General features: G+C 45.2%; 1 protein-coding gene across 2 annotated transcripts in view; it reads right to left on the reverse strand.

Annotated features, from left to right (window-relative positions):
* LOC119182310 (glutamate receptor ionotropic, kainate 2-like) overlaps positions 1-22148 on the reverse strand; it is a 194774-nt gene that overhangs the window by 64916 nt on the left and 107710 nt on the right. For both annotated transcript variants that reach the window (XM_075895956.1, XM_075895955.1), the window contains exons 4-5: positions 21481-21665; positions 15378-15431 (exon numbers count right to left, since the gene is read on the reverse strand). In XM_075895956.1, coding sequence (XP_075752071.1) covers positions 15378-15431; positions 21481-21665 — 239 coding nt within the window. The remainder of the gene's footprint in view (positions 1-15377; positions 15432-21480; positions 21666-22148) is intronic.

Raw genomic sequence — 22148 nt, forward strand, 5'->3', positions numbered from 1 at the left:
GTACGGCAAGCGATGTCGCGAATTTCTTCATTCATGATGTCGTCTTCCGCCATGGTGCACCGGCCGTGGTTCTGACAGAGGCGCGGCCCTCACTGCCCAACTACTGGAAGACGTTATGACACTCACCAGCACCGTACATCGCTAAACGACAACTTACCATCCACAAGCTAACGGATTAACAGAATGGCTCAATAGGACCATCACAGACATGATTTTTATGTATTTGGACGTAGACCATAGGAACTGGGACAGTTTTTTTTCTTCCGTAACTTTCGCATCTAACACCGCCGTGCAAGAAACTACAGCATTTGCATTTTTTCCGCCTGCTTCATGGCCGCGAAGTTACTACGATGTTAGACGCCATGCTCTTACATGACGCATTCACGATCACCACCGAAAATGCTGATCCGTATGCGCAGCGCCGAAGAAGCTTGACAACTAGCTCGCTTGCGCATTCGCTCTCAGGAACAACCGATGCTCATAGGTACAACCTTTGGCACAGAGAAGTCAACTACCACCCTGGAGAAAAAGTATGGCTCTGAAGTCCCGTACGTCAACGCGGCCACTCTGAGAAGCTTTTGCGTCGTTATTTCGGCCCTTACAGGGTTCTTCAGCGCCTCAGCGATATAAAATACGAAACTATCGTAAAGCCCAGCGTGCAGTCCTCCCGTCGTGGTGCCCAGCCGGACAAGTCCATGAAGCTATGATGAAGCCGTATTACTCACACTGAGATTTTTCTCTTGCCTTCATACATTTGAAAGCATCGAGCCGATGCTTTTTGAGAGGGGGAGCAATGACACGAGCATGTAGTGGGTTTCTGGCTGTTGCGTGGCTTGTGTCATCATTACTCGTTCGTGTCTAAGAATTTGTCACCATAAAGACGTCGACGAACTCGCGCTGCACGATAGAACCTGTTCCCCGCTGTTTGCTACACTGTTACTTGCACTGATTTTATTACCATGACAATATATATATATATATATATATATATATATATATATATATATATATATATATCTACGAGGTGCTGTCGGAGATGAAGAGGAAGACATCAAAGAAAAGGAGAATGCTCGCGGATATCCACGTGAGCTTGGCTCTGCCTTGTAGGTCTGGTGTTACGTGTTTAGACACACCTTGTGAATATACTCTACGACGCCTTTTCTTCTCGTAACACTTAGGGGAAGAGTGCGCGTCCTGCATTTCACGATCATGACGATTCTCTGTAGCGAACGCTCCTTAGTTGTCTCTGCTATGGCTGCTCAAAAGGAACATGAGAATGCATAGCAAACGTCTTCAACCGTGTCTCGGCCAGCCGGGCCTGCCACGCCGCAACAAATCACCACTGATCGCACCGTCGTCCAGACCCAACCACGCGACCAGGGCATTTTTTCTGGCACTACCAACACAGATGTCGAGGATTTGGCTTCAGCTATGCGAACAGGATGAGAGCAGTATACAACTGGGACCCGACGCTAGTGTTGGACAATGTTCTACATTACCTTGAGGGCACGGCCAAAGTTTGGTTTTCCGAACTCGAGGTACAACCACCCCGGAGAAAAAGTATGGCTCTGGTGTCCCGTACACCAACCATAACCAGTTGGGACATATCCAAACGCAAGCTCATTGATATCTTCGGCAAGATCATTGGGCATCATCGTTCACGCAGAAAAACTCACGTGCCGGCTGCTGTCCTGCAACGAGTCATACGTGACTTACAGTCTGGATGTGCTCGCCCTCTGCCGCACGGCTGACGAAAAGATGCCGGAATGCGCAAAGGTCGCGCAAATTCTTCAGGGAATCACGGATGATGCTTTCATTTTCCTCGTGTTCTGCAACTCGTCGACAGTCGCAAAAGTTATTGGCCTATGTCAGCACTGTGAAGAAGCGAAAAGTCGTCACATTGCTACTGATTTTTCACGCCTTCCTAACACAGCAGCGACTTCTTTTTGTGAGGATATCCATCCACGTTCCACTCCTGCTGCAGGTGAGAAAGTTGTACGCCTTGCCCACCGCGATATAGAAGCTGAAGCTCCAGTACCAATGCAACGTCATGGCCACGATGATTACCACGCGATTTCTTTAATACAGGCCGTCGTACGCCAAGAGCTCGCTCTGGCCCGTGAACAGATCAGACTACCGTCCACCCTGTCCTGATCTGCCCCGAAACTCGTATGCCCGTCCTTGGTAATGGAACCCGGCAGAATGGCGAACTCCTGACAACAGGTCCATTTGCTTCTGTTGTGGACGCGTCGGCCACATTTCCCACCACTGCCGTAGTCCCTTGAACTTTCAATCTAGTCCAACTATTCCAACAATCGGCGTTCTCCTGTTAGTTCCCGACTGCCCACCCGCGAATACGATGCTGCTGTACCATCGACGCCTCCCCAACTGCACCACTCTCTTTCGCCGTCAAGTCTCCTGTATCGCTCTCAACGCCTTCGTTCTCCTTTCCCCTCCTCCTCCCGCCGCCTCTCGGAAAACTAACGGGTGCAGCTCCTAGAGGTGAGATTGCAGCGATGACCGAAATTCCTCTGCTCACACTACCTGGACAGAACCGCCTAATCGAAGTAAATGTCGATGGCGCACCTGTCATTACACTACTCGACACCGGCGCTCACGTGTCAGGTATCAACTCTAACCTCCGTGCAAGACTACGAAATGTTCTCACTCCAGCTTCAATCACTGCACTTCGCGTAGCCGATGGTACGACTCCAGTTGCCAGTGGGATGTGTACTGCTCGGGTCACTGTTGCCGGACCCCACACCTCTGTTTTGTTTTATGTGTTCGAGCAATGCCCGCATAAACGGATTTTAGGACTTGATTTTCTATCTTCCTATTCAGCCCTCATTGACTCTTCTACGGGTGTTGTCGAACCTGCGCTACCATACGCCTGTGAGCCTAGTGACACGGAACCCAGAACGCTACGTTCCACCGATTACGTTAGCGTCCTCTCTTTATCCGTTATGTATATTGCGGTCTCTCCTGTTCCACCCGTGCCTGATGGTGATTACGTCGTGTCACCCAACCCCTATCCTCTGCTCGCAAAACGTCACATTCCCGCACATGGTCATCAGTATAAACGACAATGCCACATGTCTTCTTCTCGTCAATTTTGTACTATGCTCACAAGTTCTGCCCCAGGGTATCTCCCTTGCGTCCCTTGCACTGGCCTGCGACTACCACATTTCCACCTTAACAGTGAATAACCCATCGCCCGCGAGTCCTGATTTGTGTCAAACTGCTTTCGAAAGGATCTCAAAAATGATTGCATCAGACCTTTCGGCTGAACATGAGCGCGCTCTTCGTGTCCTTTTCGCCTCATAACAAGTCGTATTTGAACTTAACGACTGACCACTTGGCGAGACAACCATTGTGAAGCACTGGATCAACACGGGCGATGTCAATGTGATACACCAGCGACCTTATCGTGTTTCTTTGACTGAGCGCCAAAGCATACAAAAATAAGTCGACAAAAGGCTTGCCCGGACATCATAGAACCTTTTTCAAACCCTTGGGCTTCCTGTGTTGTGCTCGACAGAAAGAAGGACAACAGCTGGCGCTTTTGTGTCAATTACCAAAAATTCAACAAGCTAACAAAGAATACGTGTACCCCCTATCACGCATAGATGACGCCCTTGATTTTCTCCCTGGTGCGAAATATTTCTCTTCGATAGACCTTCGTTGGGGTGCTGACAGATTGCAGTTCACGACATGGACCTTGAAAAGACCGCATCGATTACACCTGACCGCCTTTATCAGTTTAAATTGGCGCAATTAAGGTTATGCGATGCCCCAGCTACGTTCTAAAGAATGATGGACGCTTTACTACACAGCTTCAAGTGGTCAGTATGCTTATGCTACCTTGATGACGTCATTGTCTCTTCGCCTATTTTTGTGACACACCTCAAGCGCCTCTCAACAATTCATTCCGTTTTCCGAAAGGCAGGCTTTCAGCTCAACTCGTTGAAGTGTCACTTCAGCTATCGGCAGCTTACTTTCCTTGGACATCTTGTCCAATCTTCAGGTGTTCGTCCTGATCCCGACAAAGTGCGCGCGGTCACGGATTTTTCTATGCCGACCTGTGCAATTGACGTTCGAAGCTTTGTAGGCCTCTCCTCTTACTTCCGAAGATTTGCGCGCAATTTCGCCGACATTGCACGCCTTCTAATAGACGTACAGAAGAAGGCTGTGGTTTTTGTCTGGGGTCCTGAACAAGCCACTGCACTTGCTTAACTGACCATGGGCCTCACGTCGCCACCGATTCTTGGTCACTTCAATATATCCGCTCAAACAGAAGTGCGAAACGACGCCAGCGGCCATGGCATAGGCGCCGTGTTGGCAAAGCAACAGCATGGTAATTACTGCGTCGATGCATGCGCTAGCCGTCTTTTATTGCCAGCGGAGTAGAATTATTCCATCGCCGAACGTGAACGTCTAGCACTTGATTGGGCCGTGGGCAACTTTCGGCCGTATTTGTATGGACAGTCATTCACCGTTGTCATGAACCACCACGTCTTATGCTGGCTTTCATCGTTGAAGAACCCTACCGAATGGCTGGGTTCGATGGTAGTCACTGCGGCTGCAAGGGTACTCATTTATCGTCATCTATAAAATAGGCCGATAACCCAAGGACAGTGATCTTGTGTCTAGTCACCCGGTAGATCCTTTGCCCCGCCGCGGTGGTCTAGTGGCTAAGGTACTCGGCTGCTGACCCGCAGGGCGCGGGTTCAAATCCCGGCTGCGGCGGCTGCATTTCCGATGGAGGCGGAAATGTTGTAGGCCCGTGTACTCAGATTTGGGTGCACGTTAAAGAACCCCAGGTGGTCTAAATTTCCGGAGCCCTCCACTACGGCGTCTCTCATAATCATATAGTGGTTTTGGGACGTTAAACCCGACATATCAACCCGGTAGATCCACCAGAACTTTCTGGGAGGGACGAGTCCACGTGCGTCTTGGCGTTTTCTGCATTGGCAAACACTAAAGAGGAGCAACGACGTGATCAACACTTGAGAGATCATCAAGCAATTGAGGGGCCCCACCACGCCTTCACCGCTTTGTATGTTTATGCTTCATAATGGTGTTCTATACCGTTACAACATGCATCCGGTCCTGACTCGCGGCTGGTCATACCTTCACATATGCGTCAGATTGTTCTCGTGCAGTTGCATAACATTCCTACTGCTGGTCACCTGGGCGTCTCAAGGACTTACGTCCATGTTCGACGCCGCTCCTTTTGTCCCGTTATTGCCCTCCTTTTGACCCGTTATCGTGCAAGCGTAAGCGCTCCTTTTGACCCGTTATCGTGCAAATTGTGTCAGCAATGCGAAACACCGGCCACCCTTCCAGCAGGATGGCTTCCAACCCACAGAGATACCATTCCAACCACTTACAGAGTTGTTCTTGACCTCCGCAGCCTTTTTGATGTATTCATCAGAGGAAACTATTGGATAGCTCTTGCCAACGACTACACAACTGGGTATGCGATCACGCGGGCTATCCTTACCAGTTGTGCAACTGACGTCACCGGCTTTCTCCTCGAGGACATCCTACTTCACCATGGTGCTCCTCAACAGCTCATTACGAATCGGGGTTGATACTTTCTAATAAAGGTAGTCCAAAACATTCTGCACGCCTTAGCTACAAAACACAAGTTCACCACTGCGTATCACTCACAGACCAACAGCCTAACGGAGAGGTTCAACAGAACATTTACGAACATGTCGCAATGTATGTTTTGCCGGATTATCGTGACTGGTACGAAGCTTTGGCGTTCGTAACATTTGCGTACAATACGTCTCGGTATGACTCTACAGGTTTCTCTCCATTTTTTCTCTGGTACGGACGAGAACCCAAGCTGCCTTTCTACACGCACCTTTCGCCCGTTCTTGATACGACATCAAAATACGCTCGTGATGCAATCGCTAGAGCTGAGGAGGCACGCGAAGTTGTCCGCTTTCGGCTTAACACTTTCCAAGAAAACAACGACTAAACGGCGACGTTCGCGACCGGGATGTCCACTTCAATACTGGTTACATGGTCTTTCTTTGGACACCATCACGGTGCGTTGGTCTTTGCGAGAAGTTGACTTTACCATACTATGGTTCATACCGAGTCTTGCGCCAAGTAACCGACGTCACGTACAAATTCGAACCTCTGAAGACCACCGCAGCGTGATTATGTGACATCGTTCACGTCACATGAGCCGTTCCACTCCTACCAGTCGAGCACCGGGTCAGTACCTTTTTCACCAGGGGTGATGCTACGAAGCGCTGTCGGAGTTGAAGAGGAAGAGAAAAAAAAGAACAACGCTCGCTGATATCCGCGTGGACTTGTCTCTACCTTATATGGCTGGCGTTACGTGTTTAGGCACACTTTGTTAATATACTCCATGACGACTTTCCTCCCCGTAACAATATATATAGAGAAAATGATCTGTTACCTCCCGAGTTGTTAAAACAAGACCCCTAAACGATTATTTTGAGGAATGTGTTATTCACGAGTTACCTTGCTCAAACATGCATGCGAGCTTCACTGTATTATATACATTTATTGATTCGCATTTAGATGCGAGTATTACTTTTCCATTACCTGCTTCGATTTTTCGATATAGTTGCATTGGTTATCATCCCGCAAAGGGCGGTACTTAACCTCTCGATCTCCTGCTGCTCCTCACGCTGTAGTCTTTAAGACCTAACCCTGAGCATTATTTTATTCCGTGGAGAGGTAGAGTTCTGCAGAAAATTAGATATTTTATTTTTTAGGTTGTGGTAAAAAAAGTTGTAGCCAAAAAATGAAGATGCTAATACAAAAAGAAGTAAACTGCAAAATATATTAAAAATTGGCAGCGAAATGAAGAGTTAATTTGCAGGAGCTCACTTGGCAACAGGACGTTTGCACGCACACATTTCTGTTCATGCTTTGCCAAGAGTCTATGGACTAAACCATCATTTAGTATACGACTTTACAGCTACCTAGCTATCGGTGACCATTTACTACGTAAGACTGGTTACTACCTAGGACTAGGTGGTAACCGCGGAGCCGAACCACGAGATTGAAGTAACTAGAAGAATAACAACGGCTGGGGTGTATCATATTCGGTAAGCATTCTCTAATCGTGACGGGTAGACTGCCAAATCTCGTTAATGGGAAGGCATATAATGGCTGCATCTTGCTGTTATACGTACAGAGGACAAACGTCGAGGCTCACAAAAGGGGATCAGCTCAAATTCAGGACGACGCAGCGAGCGATGGAGAGGAAAATGATAGGTGTAACCGTAAGAGATAAGAAGAAAGAAGTGTGGGTCATTGAACAAACCGGGGTTAAGAATATCGTAGTTAAAATCAAGAAGAAATCAAGAAGAAAAAAATCAAGAAGAAAAGATAACCGCTGGTCATTAAGGGCAATGTACTAGATAACAGTGAAAGTAAACTGACTGGGTAACACTGACTGGGTAAACTGACTGGTTAGGACTGGGTAACAGCGAAGGTAAACAGGTGAGCGGGAGACAGATATAGTTCGGTTGGCAGAGGAGATTGAGAAGTTTGCGGGTATAAAGTGGCAGCAGCAAGCACATGACCGAGTTGACTGGCGGAGCATGGGAGAGGCTTTTGTTCTGCAGTGGGCGTAGTCAGTCTGATGATGATGATGATGATGATGATGATGATGATGATGATGGACAGCTGCTGATTAGATCACCATATTTATTCGACAGTACACTCGAAATCTTTCGGGAAGGTGTTCGCCTTTTGCTGAAGATGCCTTTTAGATCATGGTCCTGCAGGGGTGCGTCCCGTTTAAGATATTGTTTTCGGACGCTACTTCCATTGGAACCCTGCGAGGTAACGTCTCTATGTGCCATGTAGGAAGTATCACTTTTAGGAACTTTCTTTGTGAATCTACTTCATGTAGTAACCATTGTTTTGATGTAGTATATCGAACCACCTCTCTATAGAACATTTTTCACCTCTTTGTGATATAATATTCCGAACATCCAGCCAATGCATACGAGGTGCGTAATTCGATCGTTTGACCAAGACTTCTTGTGGGAGTCTGTCAGCCTACTCATTGCCCTTTATTCTATTGCGGAAGTTTTTTTAAAAATATTTTTATTTATAGAATACTGAATACTGTCAATCCCCCCCATGGGGATTATTACAGGGGTGAGCAACACTGTCAGAACTTTCGACGTTTCAATCAAGAAAAAGCAGAATAATAAAGAACACATAATCACTGAGCATAGAATTACGGCATAGAACGATCATACATAGTTATTTGAACGATAACCAAGTACGAAGTACACCAATAGTACACCAACAAAAAACAGAAGTCGAGCAGAAACGAAACACAAAAAGAAGAAAACACAGATTGAGTATTGTTATCAAGAAACCATATTAAACAATAAATATATGCAGACAAGTGTTTTGCTATGACAATTGGAAACAGGAAGGACTGCGTGAAGAAAAACAGTTGATCACTGTACATGGTAACTAGGTTAGAATAGATCATTGCCTTCAATTAGTTTCATAAAGTTCTCTAATGTTGGCTGCTGTGTAATGACTGGATTTAGTGTGCTCTATTCTCGAATATCGCGCGGGAAGAACGAATAGGAAAAGTATTATTACTAAATGAGTACTCTTCAAGTTCCCATGCATGGCTTCGCCTCGTCGGTCTGGTATCTCGAACGCTCAAGTAAAGATCTGGGTTTATGCGGAATGATTTGCGTAAAAGTAGATAAAGAAATTTGAGCCGGAAAACCTTTGCACGACTGTCAAGGGTGGCTAGACCAGCACGATGAAGTAGAGCAGTAGGTGAGTCGTTGCGCCCGTATCTGTTGAAGATAAAGCGCACTGCTTTCCGCTGAATCCTTTCCAGTATAACGATAATAATCACAGTTTGAAGGAACCACACAATATTAGCATATTCTAGGACCTGGCGGACAAATTTGACGTAAGCAAGAAGCTTCGTTTCATGTGTGGCGAATGACAGGGCCCTTTTAATAAAAAATTATTTGCTCATCGCTTTTTTGGACACTTGACGCACGTGCTCTGTCCAACTATGATCAGATGCAGTTGTGATACCAAGGTATTTGTACTAGTTGACCTTTCGTAGTGGCACAATAATAAATGGTACTGAAAATCCAACTTAGACACCTTGTTGGTAATGGACATAGATACACTTTTATCAATGTTCAGAGTCATTTGCCAATCATCGCACCACTGAGTTATTTTGTTTATTGAATTACTCAACTTTACCTGATCATCTTGATGACGTATTTCATTGTAGAGCATACAGTCGTCTGCAAAGAGTCTGAGTTTAACGTCAGCGTAGTTAGTTATGTCATTTATATATATTAGGAACAACACTGGAGCTAGTACAGACCCCTGCGGAACGCCTTACAACACCGGAGCTAGGTCAGAAGTGTGGACGCCATGCTGTACGTATTGGTGACGGTCAGTTAAGTAATTAGTTATCCATTGGAACTAGTTATCCAGTGAACTGTCGCGTTGTGGCCATGCGCTGGAGTTTATTCCACAGTGTGTACAATGAACTGGGCTATTTTGCTCTTTATGAAAGTTAGCTATGCATCCTAATTATGGTAAGAACATGTTTGATAAGTGTACTTAATATCCAATCCCATGTTCCGCAACCATTGCAGGTACATTTAACTGTTTGAAAAAGAGCTTATTCAATTGTTGAGGGTGATTTACGTGATAATTCACAATTTTTTTCTCCAAGTTCTGGTATAAATCCCGCTAGATGGACACTTTTAAGGGCAGAACTCATCAGTATGAATCTTCAACTTTCCACTGTGTTTTCCATAAAACTTAATAAAAAAATGAAGAAAGTTCATGTGTGCAGTGGCTAGAGGTGCCGTTTCAGCTTTCATGAGTATGCCATCTGTTTAAAATATGATATTCAGAGCCGCCATTTACCAAGGCAGCTCTTACGGTCACAATCATTTTTTTTCCAGTGTTGTTGCTCGGCGCTCTGATACGTTATACCGATTTCGAGTGGAAGTTCAATGCGTTGGTTCGTCAAACAAAGAGTGCCCGATTCAACGTGAACGTTCCAAGAAATGTTTAAACGTCTCTCTTGAACAACGATGCTGTTTACGCTATCTGTAAAATCACGCTTCTGGATCGAAAACCTCGCCTAGCTATGACGTCACCTGGAATCGCCACTGCAACCAGACCAACTGCGCAGCTCCGCCCACCTGCTTTGACACTGTTCGAGAACGTTCGCGGACGCGGAGCAGTCACCCCCCAGCCGCACAGGCCGTTGTGATATCGCGAGCACGTACGGCCTTCATGAATAGATCTAAACCAAGTTCGTAATAAAAGCCCCACAAGAAGTACACCTTGCAGCTAAGCTGAATTATGTTGCGACATGCCAGGCTTGTTAGGCTGCAGAAAAAGTGTCACTGGTCAGTAAAAAGCCGCATTGTGCCTCTAGACGTAGGGAGCACTACAAGCAGAATAACCCCAAATACGTGCCCTGTCCGTGTGTGGTCTAGAACATAAAGGGCAGAGTGAATCCTGTTCAGTGGATAACAGGATTTAACGAGATTTTCGGAGCATGCCTCTCGCACCCGTGCGAAAACTATTCAGGCCTCACAAAACCAACAAATACATTCATGAAACATTAGAATCAATCAGGTTTCCTGTATTTAAGGCTAGCATGACTTAGTGGAAGCTTTACAGTTTTTTTTTGTTCGGAGTACTCCCAAAAATAGTTGTCAAGCTTCTACACATGTCACAGGAACTGCTGTTGCACTGCTTTCTTCGCTGATGGTTTTCTGTGACCAGCCTATTTAGTGCAATGTCGGGAAGCAGGGCGTATTCCCAAAGTGGGTTCTGATATGGCCTGCAAGCTATCCCCATTCATATTGACAGACATTGCGAAATTGGGCCAGAAGTTGTTTCTGTTGTTTTATAGCACTGAAAAGAAACGACATTCAAAGAAAAAACACTTATGTTTCTGCTGTGAATTCATGGGTACCATGGCAGACCTAAAGATTTTTCCACGTTGCCATTGTTTCCGTACTGGTGATATGTTTAAAGCTAACCAAGTCTACCTCTTTCAACTGAAGCAGTATATTACGAGCGATAAACTACACAAACAAAACGTCACTTTGTCTAACAATGCATACCAATTTCAAAAAGAAACCCACTGGTCGCCTCAAATACGCAAAGTCTATGGTAAAACAAATATAAATTGTCATGTAACTGTTGATATCATTAAAATGTCGATTACTGTTGATTTTGATAGCGCATTTAAATATTTAAAAAGCAAACAAATAAATATTTACTCGAGTATGATTTGTGCTTTGTATACTTTCGCATTTTGTATCATTTTGGGTTTGCACTGCTTTGTATATTCTCTACGCTACATGCCTAACAGCACCATTGTGTTGTACTGACAAATGCAGTTAACTCTACAAATATACGTTTTCATTTATTTACGTAAGGCTGTACAAGAAAGCCGAGGCCTTGATCAGACACTCTAACCTTTAGCGGCAGCTTTCTTCATATTGTTAAAGGAAACAATACACTCCTCTTTGTTTTCTGGCAGTGAGAAATATGCGTGCGTGTAGGCCTTAGTTTTGCTCGCCGTTTGAGCTAGTGGGTCATGCATAATAGCTGCGTCATGTCGTACGTTTATATTTCTTGTAGTTCTGGCCTAGTATAGAACAATTAACAAGCTGACATTTATGTTCTGAAGACAGCTGAAACAGAATACTTCCCGAAGATTAAATACACCATTGGCCACGCGTTTTATGAATGACAGTAAGATATTCGAAATACATAAACCAACGTGCGTGATGCCCGTACATATGAACCGGTATAACAGAAAAGTAGAACGTGCGTTTACAGAGATCGTTGACTGTTTATTGTGCTATGTTTTAGCAACAGCAACAAATTTCAAACTAACGTTAAGAACGCCAAGCAGTTAGAAATCTGCAGCACACATTTCGAGCAGAAAGCACGCACGAAAATAACATACACAGTACGAGTGCGGGCTAGCAAGCGCCACAGTTCGACATCTAATGCGCGCTGTTTAAACAGAAAGAAAGATGCACAAAACAAGCGCTCAAGTGTATAAAGGGCAGGCGTGAATAATTGTTCCTATTATTTTTGCGTTGTGTGTCAGCAGCATGTTTCTTTTGTAAACGCGGCCGTGGCAGCATTCGAAGTGACTTTTGCCTTCTCCCAAATTACGAGTCCGATAAGCACGTGCGCAGGAGAGATCACGCTCTATGAAGGAGGCACTTTGTGAAGACAACGCACACCCAACGCAAACCCGTCGCGCCATTTCACTACTTATACCAGAAACTCGCTAAAGCTTCGAAGCTCTGAGAACTGCCAAACGGTGTTTGGTTTGTGTAAATGGCTTTGCGCTAACATTTTACACAGCATGTGCTCTGTGTCGTACTGGTTGGCACCACGCACTGAGAATTGAAGGGTTGGTGGCTAGATTCCGTGTGACCAATGCTTTCCACCTAGTTTTTTTTTTACATTGAAATCTCCTATTATATATTTTTCAACGTCACTTCCACCAGGGAAGTACGTCAGTGGAGCCGTGGTAGACAATGGCATAAACACTTTCTTGTTAAAGCAAGAAAATTCCCTACTGTCATGTTTTTTTATTCATCCGAAGTCAGAATCATGTTCGTTTTGAATCATGCAACTTCGTATAATGTGACAATCACAAATAATGTGTGCGCCGTAGCGTTAAAGCACACAAGGCACCGGCCTTCGAGCCTCGAGGCACTCTCGTGAGTGATGAGTATTAGGGTGATAGCCGAAATCAAAGCTGTTTTGTTTGGCGGCGACGTACTACTCATGAGCCAGAATGTCAGACCAGTGCTTCAAGTAGTTTGAAAACTGATAGGTGACTCTTCTATTCAAATTAAGTATGTGTAATGACATACCTCTGGCGTTTTTGTGATGTTGCAGTTCACACGGCTAAACTTGGTAATTAGATAAAAATGTTATGCAGCGTCTATATACCATGTTGAAGCCACATGCCTTGAAGAAAACATTCTGCTCTTTCACCGAACTCGTTCAATTATTCAGGCACACGTGACGAGCTGAGCCATGTTGTTTTAAATTAATAGAGGCAGTGCAATTGCGTGCTCCTGAAGCGGATCGCACAGGTCATGTGGAAAAAACTGCGTGTCATCGTGCTCATGACATTCAAGCCGACGATAAACTTCAGCTTGCCCGGAGGCAGATTGCTGTCCCTGAAACCCTTACTATTCCTCAGCTTCTAGTGCCATCAAAGAGACTATAGCGTCCTCATTTGGAGATAAAAGTGGTGGCAATAAATGTAATAGTGCGTGGCAGATGCGTGGAATCGAACCCGGCATCACGCTATGCGAGTTTCTAAACCATTGGGTGGTTGAGAGCTAGCCATTTCTTCTATTCTAAAGCTGCATGCTTGGCCTCCTCTGGCTGCAAGTATACGGCACACTACCATTTAAAGAATTCATGTCAAGTACCTCGTATGAGAGTCATTTTGGAAAATAAATATGTTCCAGAAGTCGACAACATATCGAAACCGATCTCCAATACGAGTAAAACCACGAGGCCGAATCTGAAAGACTATTGTTTTGCGACTGAATAAAGTTTTTACATTCCATTTCATTGTTGCATGATATTAGAGAGCTTAATTTTAGTGGGCGAGACAGCCTTGCGCACGCAATGGGTGAGACAGAGCAACACTGCGCATGCGCTAAACCTAGGAGAGATGCGTGCGTTTGAGCGTACAAGAGATGCGCACGCCAAATGTCGGCGCTGTCGTTGCGCCAGCTGCGGCCGCGGCCTACCTTCACGGAAGCTGTGTCGCGAGATCTCTGTGGCTGCGAGCGTCGACGGCATGACTTCTGCGAAAAAAGGGCCGGTTTCATCAGCTACTGCAGTTCATTTATTCGCCTATAGATGACGAAGAGCAGCACTCATATTCAAGGCTGTTTACGCCGAAGCGTACTTCATGTTTCGGTTGTTCAATACGGTAATGTAACGCTGTGTGCGACAGCCTTAGCCGTTAGGTACCCAACGCGCCGCGCGCTTGTGTTCTTTAGGCAATTCCCGCGGTAAACTGAAACTGTCTAATATATCAACATAGGGTGGCCGCATCGAGTGCCACGTGAAAAAAAAATGGCAGTATATCCACGCAAAGAATGATGGAGAGTGGGGCGAAGCATCCATTCGATCATTCGTTCTTGCTTCCATACGTCCATGCATCCGTCTGTATGACCGTCCGTGCGTCCATCCACCCGTCCCTGCATACGTCTGTTTGTGCGTCTGCACGTCCATTCGTGCGTCCGTCCCTGCGTTCGTTCATGCATCTGCCCCTGCGTCCATCCATGTGTTCATCCATCCGTGCAGCCATCCGTGCGGCCGTCCATGCATCAGTATGTGTGTCCGTTCGTCCATCTATTCAACAATCTCAGTACCACCATCTCGCATCTTTTCATCATATATTCCCCATATAGAAGCACCACCATTCAGTGGACATTCCAAGGACTAAACGAGAGGTGCCACACGCACACTTTCTTACGGCTTGCGCTTCGTGTCTACTTTCCACCTTTGACTACCTTTTTCATGGTATACGTATTCATGGTATATGTATTCATGGCCTTGCGGCTCAACGCTCGTTAAACCTTTCTAAAACCAAGGAGGTTACGCCCAGTGAGTATAACGCAGCAACGCTTTCTTGTCAGATACGGCTCACTGTACATGCCAGTGACTACTAATGGAGAATGAGAAACAGGAGAATGAAGCTTTTAGGTAACGCGCACGCTGCGAATTTTTTTATTGTTCAACAATGCACAGTAGAAATCTCCCACCGGCACCACCTTGCTGGTCAAAACGTAAGGCTAGTTACACACTACGACTACGACTACTTCGAGGGACAAACGGGTGCCACTTTAAGGAGCTTCGATACCAGTGATCAATTAGATTTTGGTGCTCAATTGTAAGATGTAAACACTGTCTTTACTTGTTTTGGAAGTTTCGTTTGTTTACGTACAAGTTAAGTGTACGATAGACTTCCCTTTCTGAATCACTCTTAAAATATGTTTTACGCCTCTAATACATGTGCAGCTAAAGAAGAGATTGACACCGGTATAAAAATTACAAATCTTTCCTTAAGAATCTTAAGGCGGCCTAAGGTCTCTTATACTTATCGGCACAAATATTTTACCTAAGGGATGTCGGCCAGCTGCTACAGTTTTAGTACTACGAAAACTTTGAGAAACCTTGGAATTACGTAGTCATGTTCGCGATTTTGGCACTAAGCGTTTCACATGCGCCTAATTTTTGTACAGCTCCGTTAAGCAGCATCACTATTAAGCAGAAAAGATCACGCTTACCAGTGTAGTCGTGATGAAGTTGTGGTACTCATTCATTATTCCAACTTTCTGGGCCTGAAAAGTGATAAAAGGAAATTTCGCATGAGAGAGAGAGGACTCGCGAGGCTTGTTGATGTGTCCTCGGAATTTCTCAGGGGTCTTTGAAAAACGAAATATTCTTAAGAAGAACCTATAGCTGTATCCCAGTTTTTTACAATTTTCAAGATTTGTCATTCTCAAGTCATTTGACGGCTTCTAAATTGTCATGTGCATTATTTATCAGCGTATTGATTCTTGATATACGCTACCGCAGAGTCGTTATTTTAATGAAAATATTTCCAAATGTGCTCATATACATGTATCCGAGGAAGACAGACCTGCATGTCGCGAATAAATAAAAATTTTCATGGACAACTAATAATTCCCGAGTGTGTTCAGAAAAAGCGTGTGGCTATTCGACTATCTCGTAGTTTTTGTTGTTTTTTTTTTGTGCACGACACCCCCCCGTGTACTGAGCACATGCTTTCGCCAAAGGCACTTCGGAATTTACAAGGCGTCCTTCAATTTCTTTTAGTAAATATTTACAAATATTATTTTCAAGTAAACGATGGACTGTTTGTTAATATTTTTTGTATTTGCTCTAACGTCCCACGAATTCTTTCTGCTTGGCTGCGTCGACGTTACGACAGCTGCCTTGTGATTATGGACAAACAGACAGACAATTTATTACTCGCCACCGCTGTGTAACAACGTGATTGATGAGAGATTGTGAAAGGAGAGGCCACAGCTGACCCCATTCCAGGGCACAAAAAGGCGGATGAATCGTAGGAAGACGCAAGTGTGAGATATTAGGTGCTTTCGCCTTATTAAGTCAGTAACCTTGCTTTGGCGGCACATGTTCGTTATATTAACGATTGCTCTAAGTCAGCCAGCAATTTTTCGTTATTTTCTTTTTCACCGAACGCTCTGTGTGCCGTGAGCATTTTGGAAAATATACATATAGATGGAACGTGTTTCAAGAATCGTACCTAAAAATCATAAAAAATAAGCAGAATGTTTATCTAGCGCCTTCATAAGTGCTTTTTCTGTTGCGGCACTTAGTTTAATAAAATTGGAGGCGTGATATATGACAATCATTACATTTATCACACATTCCCGACATCTGGTGAAGTCATGTGGGGCTGTCTCAATGCTTCCTCCAAACAGCAACTGGCTGCTTTGAGCTTTTACAAAAGGGGCTTCTAGAGGGTTGAAACAAATGTTCTATAGTCCTAGGGAACCCCTATAAGTACCCCCCACCCCCCTTCAAACAGGTATTTTCGCGAAGTAACAAAATTTGGTTTAATTCAGCGACCAGACTCAAACCACAACGCACAGGAGTGCCACTACCAGACCTAAAGAATGATGACACTTCTCCCGACAATAAAGGTAGTAGTGTTAGTTCTGCATTTGTTAACCAAGCGTTGCAAGCAAAGCCCATAAGCCCATAAAGCGAATGCACAATTAGATAAAGGCTCTTTCCCATTACTGACGTCATGAACAGTGTGGCTATGGCACTGTTTCATTTTGATGATTGGATTTCCCTGGCGAAGTTAGCACCAGCATCAGGTTTTTGAAAATGTCACGGCGACAATGGACTATTTGTAAGGAGGATTTTGATACTCCCATTCAACTCAACTACTAGTGAAGACTAATTATGAAGCTTAACTACTACCTAACCTTCCTTTGCTGTTTTCCTAAACTACCGCCCAATTATTTCCGTTATATTTGTATCTAGTCAAGCTCAGATGTCTGCCACAATATAAAAGTAATTAATACAGTGAATAATATATTTTAATATTCAGACTCATCTTTGAAAAGACGCTATGTATTGATTTGCTGGGCTTCAGGCGTAAAACCGCGGTTTGCTTTATGGGGGAAGCTATAGTGAGTTGACCCTGCGCAAATTAAGACTAAGTGTTCAAGTGTTCCGCGTGTGCTGAAAACAACACTCGGAGCTTAAGTTGGGTGATCAGTATGCCACATGTTAAACTACTAAAGGAGCCACAGACGTATTTCCAAAAAGTTCGTCGTCCTTTTGCAGCATCTCTGACATCTGCAGTTCAGAGTGACAAAAGTTTATCTCCCCTATAAATAAATCTATACTTGCGGCGACTAATGGAAGTGGGTGCTATAAAAACCACCTCCATTGCGATACCGCTGAATAAATATTTATGAAGGAGACAATGCTCCACAACAAAGTCATTGCATGCATTGTCTAAGCCTACTTCGTATTGTACCGTTGTTCATTGCCTATCCCTATATAAAAAAGCGTTTACAGTATCTGCCAGTGCGTTTCAGCGCACTGGGTGTCACTGGAAACGCTGTACGGTGTGTCCAGTGTACTACAGTGCACTGCAAGGCAGTGGGATACACTGTACAGCATGGCCAGTGCTGCCCAGCGCGCTGAAGCGCACTGAACCTAGGCAGTGTCTTAAAGCGCACTGGGAAGCACTGTTCACGCTGTGCAGTCTCTACCGCACACTGAGAACATTAGAGGCACATTGGAAGAAGCAAGGCGCAAACAATGCACTTTCTGTAAGACATCGTATGTTACCGCGAGATGTCAAGCGTAAAATTTACCGACCAAGATGGTATTCTCATCTACGTGCTACACATATATAGCTTTAGTTTTAGTTAGACAATCGATGTATGAGCGAGTACGCTGAAGCAATCAAATGTCAAGGGCACGCGTCAGGGTCACCGGCAGAATTTAGCTGGGAGGAGGGGCACCAACGACAATGCCAACGACAATGATGTTTCTGCAGGGCGGCAGGGAGACACAGAATCTATGCGTCGTGTTTTGACTATGCTTGTTCTTGGGAAGGAAAGAGGGAGGAGTAGGGGGGGGAGGGGCTTGCTAGAATTTAGGAAAAAAAGGCTTCAGCACGGATGATCTCCTGGTACGGGTGTGCTTTGCTTGCGGTTTGATTGAGTTTCTTCAATGCATTTCGTAAACGGCATCGATAGAACTGATAATTCACAACACAGCATGACACTAGTACCAGTCTGGCGATTAAGACTAACCTACTCTAGCAGTCAGTCGTTCCGGCTCGTACCGCAGAAAGCCGCACGTCGCTGGAAGCATTTATCAGCTGCAACGCCCGATCTCGGTGTTTTCAGCCTCTGATTCACGTAGTCGAAGGTTAAAATATAACCACTCATGGGCCAGTTATGATGTAAACTACATTTTAATGGTTATTAAACTGTGACTGAACACCTATGATCTTCACAGCGACCATGGCACATGAAGTACGGCCCTAAGCATAATGGTCGTTTCGGCTAGAGTGAGCTGTTGTGGTTGTCGTACGCGGAAAGTGAACAAGGAGGAGATAAAGTACTCCCAGACTATCAAGGGACAAAAATCTACAGCGTTCAGTGAGCAGTTCAGATGGACGCTGTTTTCTACATAGGTGTGAGCAACCACATAGCGAGATACTAGATTTCACCCCGCCGCGGTGGTCTAGTGGCTACGGTACTCGGCTGCAGACCCGCAGGTCGCGGGCTCAAATCCCGGCTGCGGCGGCTGCATTTCTGATGGAAGCGGAAACGTTGTAGGCCCGTGGGCTCAGTGTTGGGTGCACGGTAAAGAACCCCAGTTGGTCGAAATTCCGTGATCCCTCGACTACGGCGTCTCTGATAATCGTCTGGTGGTTTTGGGATGTAAAACCCCATATATCAATCAATGAAACACTAGATCGCCGTAACACATTCGCAGCTATACGCTCACAAACTTTGCGGCAAAACATGCCTGATTATTGTGATCCAAGGCAACCAGCAAAAAATAAGCTAACAATCACATGTTAGTTTGGCGCTGGCATGAAGAGAGGACACACCGCGTATGTAAGCGACAAAATCAAAATATTGGTGACCTGAAACAATTTTAGAATGAAGGATAATTGCTTCATTCTCGTCTTTCAGGTGTGGTGTAGTGGGTAGCGGTCAGGCTCAGGATGTACGTGTGATGTGCTGAGGTAGTGAGTTTAATTCTCGCTTTCCACTTTTTTTACTTTTTTGTTTTTGCTTTTTTTCGCTGCGCGCGTGTTTCTGCCTTACGATGTGCACATCACCGAAATTAAAAAAAAAACACTTTAAAAGCCAGATTTCGGCCTATAGTGGGTGTCCCAGTGTGCAGTGCCAGCGTGCCTCGTGTGGCGTGACACTGTCCCAGTGTAAGCGCTACACTGATCCAGTAATAAGGTATGGCCCTGGGCCAGTACCACTAGCTTTTGCGATAGGGATGTCTTCGCATCTTGCCAATTTCATTGCATTTCGTATCTTTGCCAGATGACTATAGTATTTGGCTATTGGCTATCGCATTTCGTCTCTTTGGATAAGCGTGCGAGATGCGAAAGAGGTCGCCCTAGTCAGAATGTCTTCTCTAGTGATGCTCTTGCTTATGGGTCGACAACCTTTTTGTGTCCACAAACAAAAAAGCTGCGCAGTGTTGGAGTCCCACACGACACTAACTTTCTCATTGACTGTCGAGGTCGATTTTCGTGGCAGCGTTTTTAAAAACACAACCTTGCCGCAGAGAAGAAAATGAGGCTACTAATTTCCGAATGCTTTCTTTTAGCTGTCGCATTTTTTCAATATAGAGAGTAGGTAATAGGCACACAGTCATCATGCCGAAACTGTTTAGTATCCCTAGCCCACCCTTTGTCCTAAATGCTTGTGGAGCAATAAAATGAAAACTTAGATGCGGTCACTGACTTTGTCAAGGTGAAAAAACACAGGGACGTTTTGAAATTCATACGGGGTCCCTAAAACAAAGAGATGACTCGGGACCCATACAGGTGTGATGGGATGTGCGTGCGAAAGCTCCTCAGTCCTCCACTGTGTGTGCTGTGGGGATGGACAAACAATGAGGGCACTGGTGCATGAAAAAGAATGTGTCATCGTGGTTAGCTTGGCATGCGTGGAAGAACAAGAAGAGTGGCGCGCAGACACGAGGCCAGGTGAAGAGGGTGGAGTTCCATGCAGTTGGCAAGGTGGTGGTCGTGCAGGCGGAAGCAAAAGGAAGGCGGTTCGCCAGCATCACGGTCGTAGTGGTCTGCCCCTAGAGCCTGGTCAAGGTAAAGAATTGGAGTGGCATTCTTCGCTTGACCTCAAGCTTCGACGGTTCGCGGAGCCAACGGGAAGCTACCGCAGCCACCAGGTCCACCATTGAACGTAAGCTTGAGAGCTTAGCTGCAGGAGGACGCTGGTCCACGCGTCCGAGTAGAAGGCTGCATGGCTTCGTCGGCCCTGTCTTTGGCACATACCTTATCCGCCATGCCTACATTTGAGCGTAGCCCTGCTCTTCGCCAAATCTCTGTAGTCCCGACATTCCCACGTTACACTTTCTCTATGTAGACGAGCCCCACACAAACTTCATGCATTCACCGGCGACATGCTCTTGTGGTAAGACTCAGCTTGTGCGTTGTTTTTCGATGTTTTCGCCGTGTTGCATTTCATTGTGTTCCTGTATAACATCCTTGTTGTGTGTCCATTTTTGTGCGTTATTTTCATACAGCCAGGCGAACAGAAAACAGCCTCGTCACCCCCACGATGCGTGCTATCCCCCACGATGCGTGCTCTCAACGTTCTATTTATTAAAAAAAAAACCTCATTACAACCACTTCCTAGTTCACACAAAGAAACCGTATGGGTCCCGAACTTTCTCTGTGTTTCTTCAGCTTGATTGAGTTCGTCACCGCATCTACATCCTTATCATAATGCCTGAGCGCACGAACGTTTATTGCACTCATGACTGCATATGAAACAGAAATATATGGGTGGTGTATGTACATTTCTAGAGGTACCTTAGAGATGACTGGATTAAACTTCAACTTTCAGACCACATAGGCCTGAATAACCTCCCTAAATTATTTTCAGTTGTATTAAAGCAGTAATGTTAGACTTTTGGTTTCGCAAATGGAGCGAAATGTGTATTGACCGACGTTGTGGAATCGGCTGGCTGACTGCGTGAAACTTAAGCCAGCGTGGGCCTTCGCATAGGTGTGATGATCTGTATATCATTTACGCTACTCAACAATGAAATGCGAAAAGGCTGTATTTGTCAGAAGATTACTGCAATACTCACATGCCTTAGCACATCCGCAAGTCTGTTGGAGGTAAGATCGAAAACAATATTATTTTCTCCTGCCTTAGCCACCTCTCGCATAACACGCCGAGGGTCCGCCTTTTCGTCAAGTGGCCGCAGTGAAACTATTGAAGGCTGGCCACCAGGCCTGTGCAGCTGCAGTAGCCCACGAAGCCGAACCAGCGCTGCAATTAAAGGAAGGTGGATGCATGGCAATATAATGCGCGCTGAGATGATTCTCAATACATAATTTGGCATTGAAAAGGAGAAGTGGTACCTTCGGCCTACTATTGTGTTCCGCCTTCTTATGCAACAAAAATGGGGTATCGATTGTGCTTGCGTGCGATTGAAGTGAATATCCCCAGCTATAATAAGGGAGGTTTTTCGTTCCCGTGGCCAAGATCAAATTCTACAGTCGAAATTAGACCGCAGAAAATTTCGCACACAATTCACTTGCGATATTTTCAGAAAATCTTTAGTTTGTACGTTTCAATGCACTCAAAACGATGCAAAAACGGCCCCTTCTAAAACTTGATCAGCTTGACGTAGCTTTCGATTTCAAATGAAACTTTCTTTTACGACAAGGTATTTCACCGCGATAACAATACTTCTACCTGTTGTTTAGGCATTGCATTGGGATCTTCAAGCAGCACATTTTGAAAAATATC

The sequence above is a fragment of the Rhipicephalus microplus genome, chromosome 5, assembly GCF_043290135.1.
Source record: "Rhipicephalus microplus isolate Deutch F79 chromosome 5, USDA_Rmic, whole genome shotgun sequence".
In the NCBI taxonomy this organism is placed as follows: domain Eukaryota; kingdom Metazoa; phylum Arthropoda; class Arachnida; order Ixodida; family Ixodidae; genus Rhipicephalus; species Rhipicephalus microplus.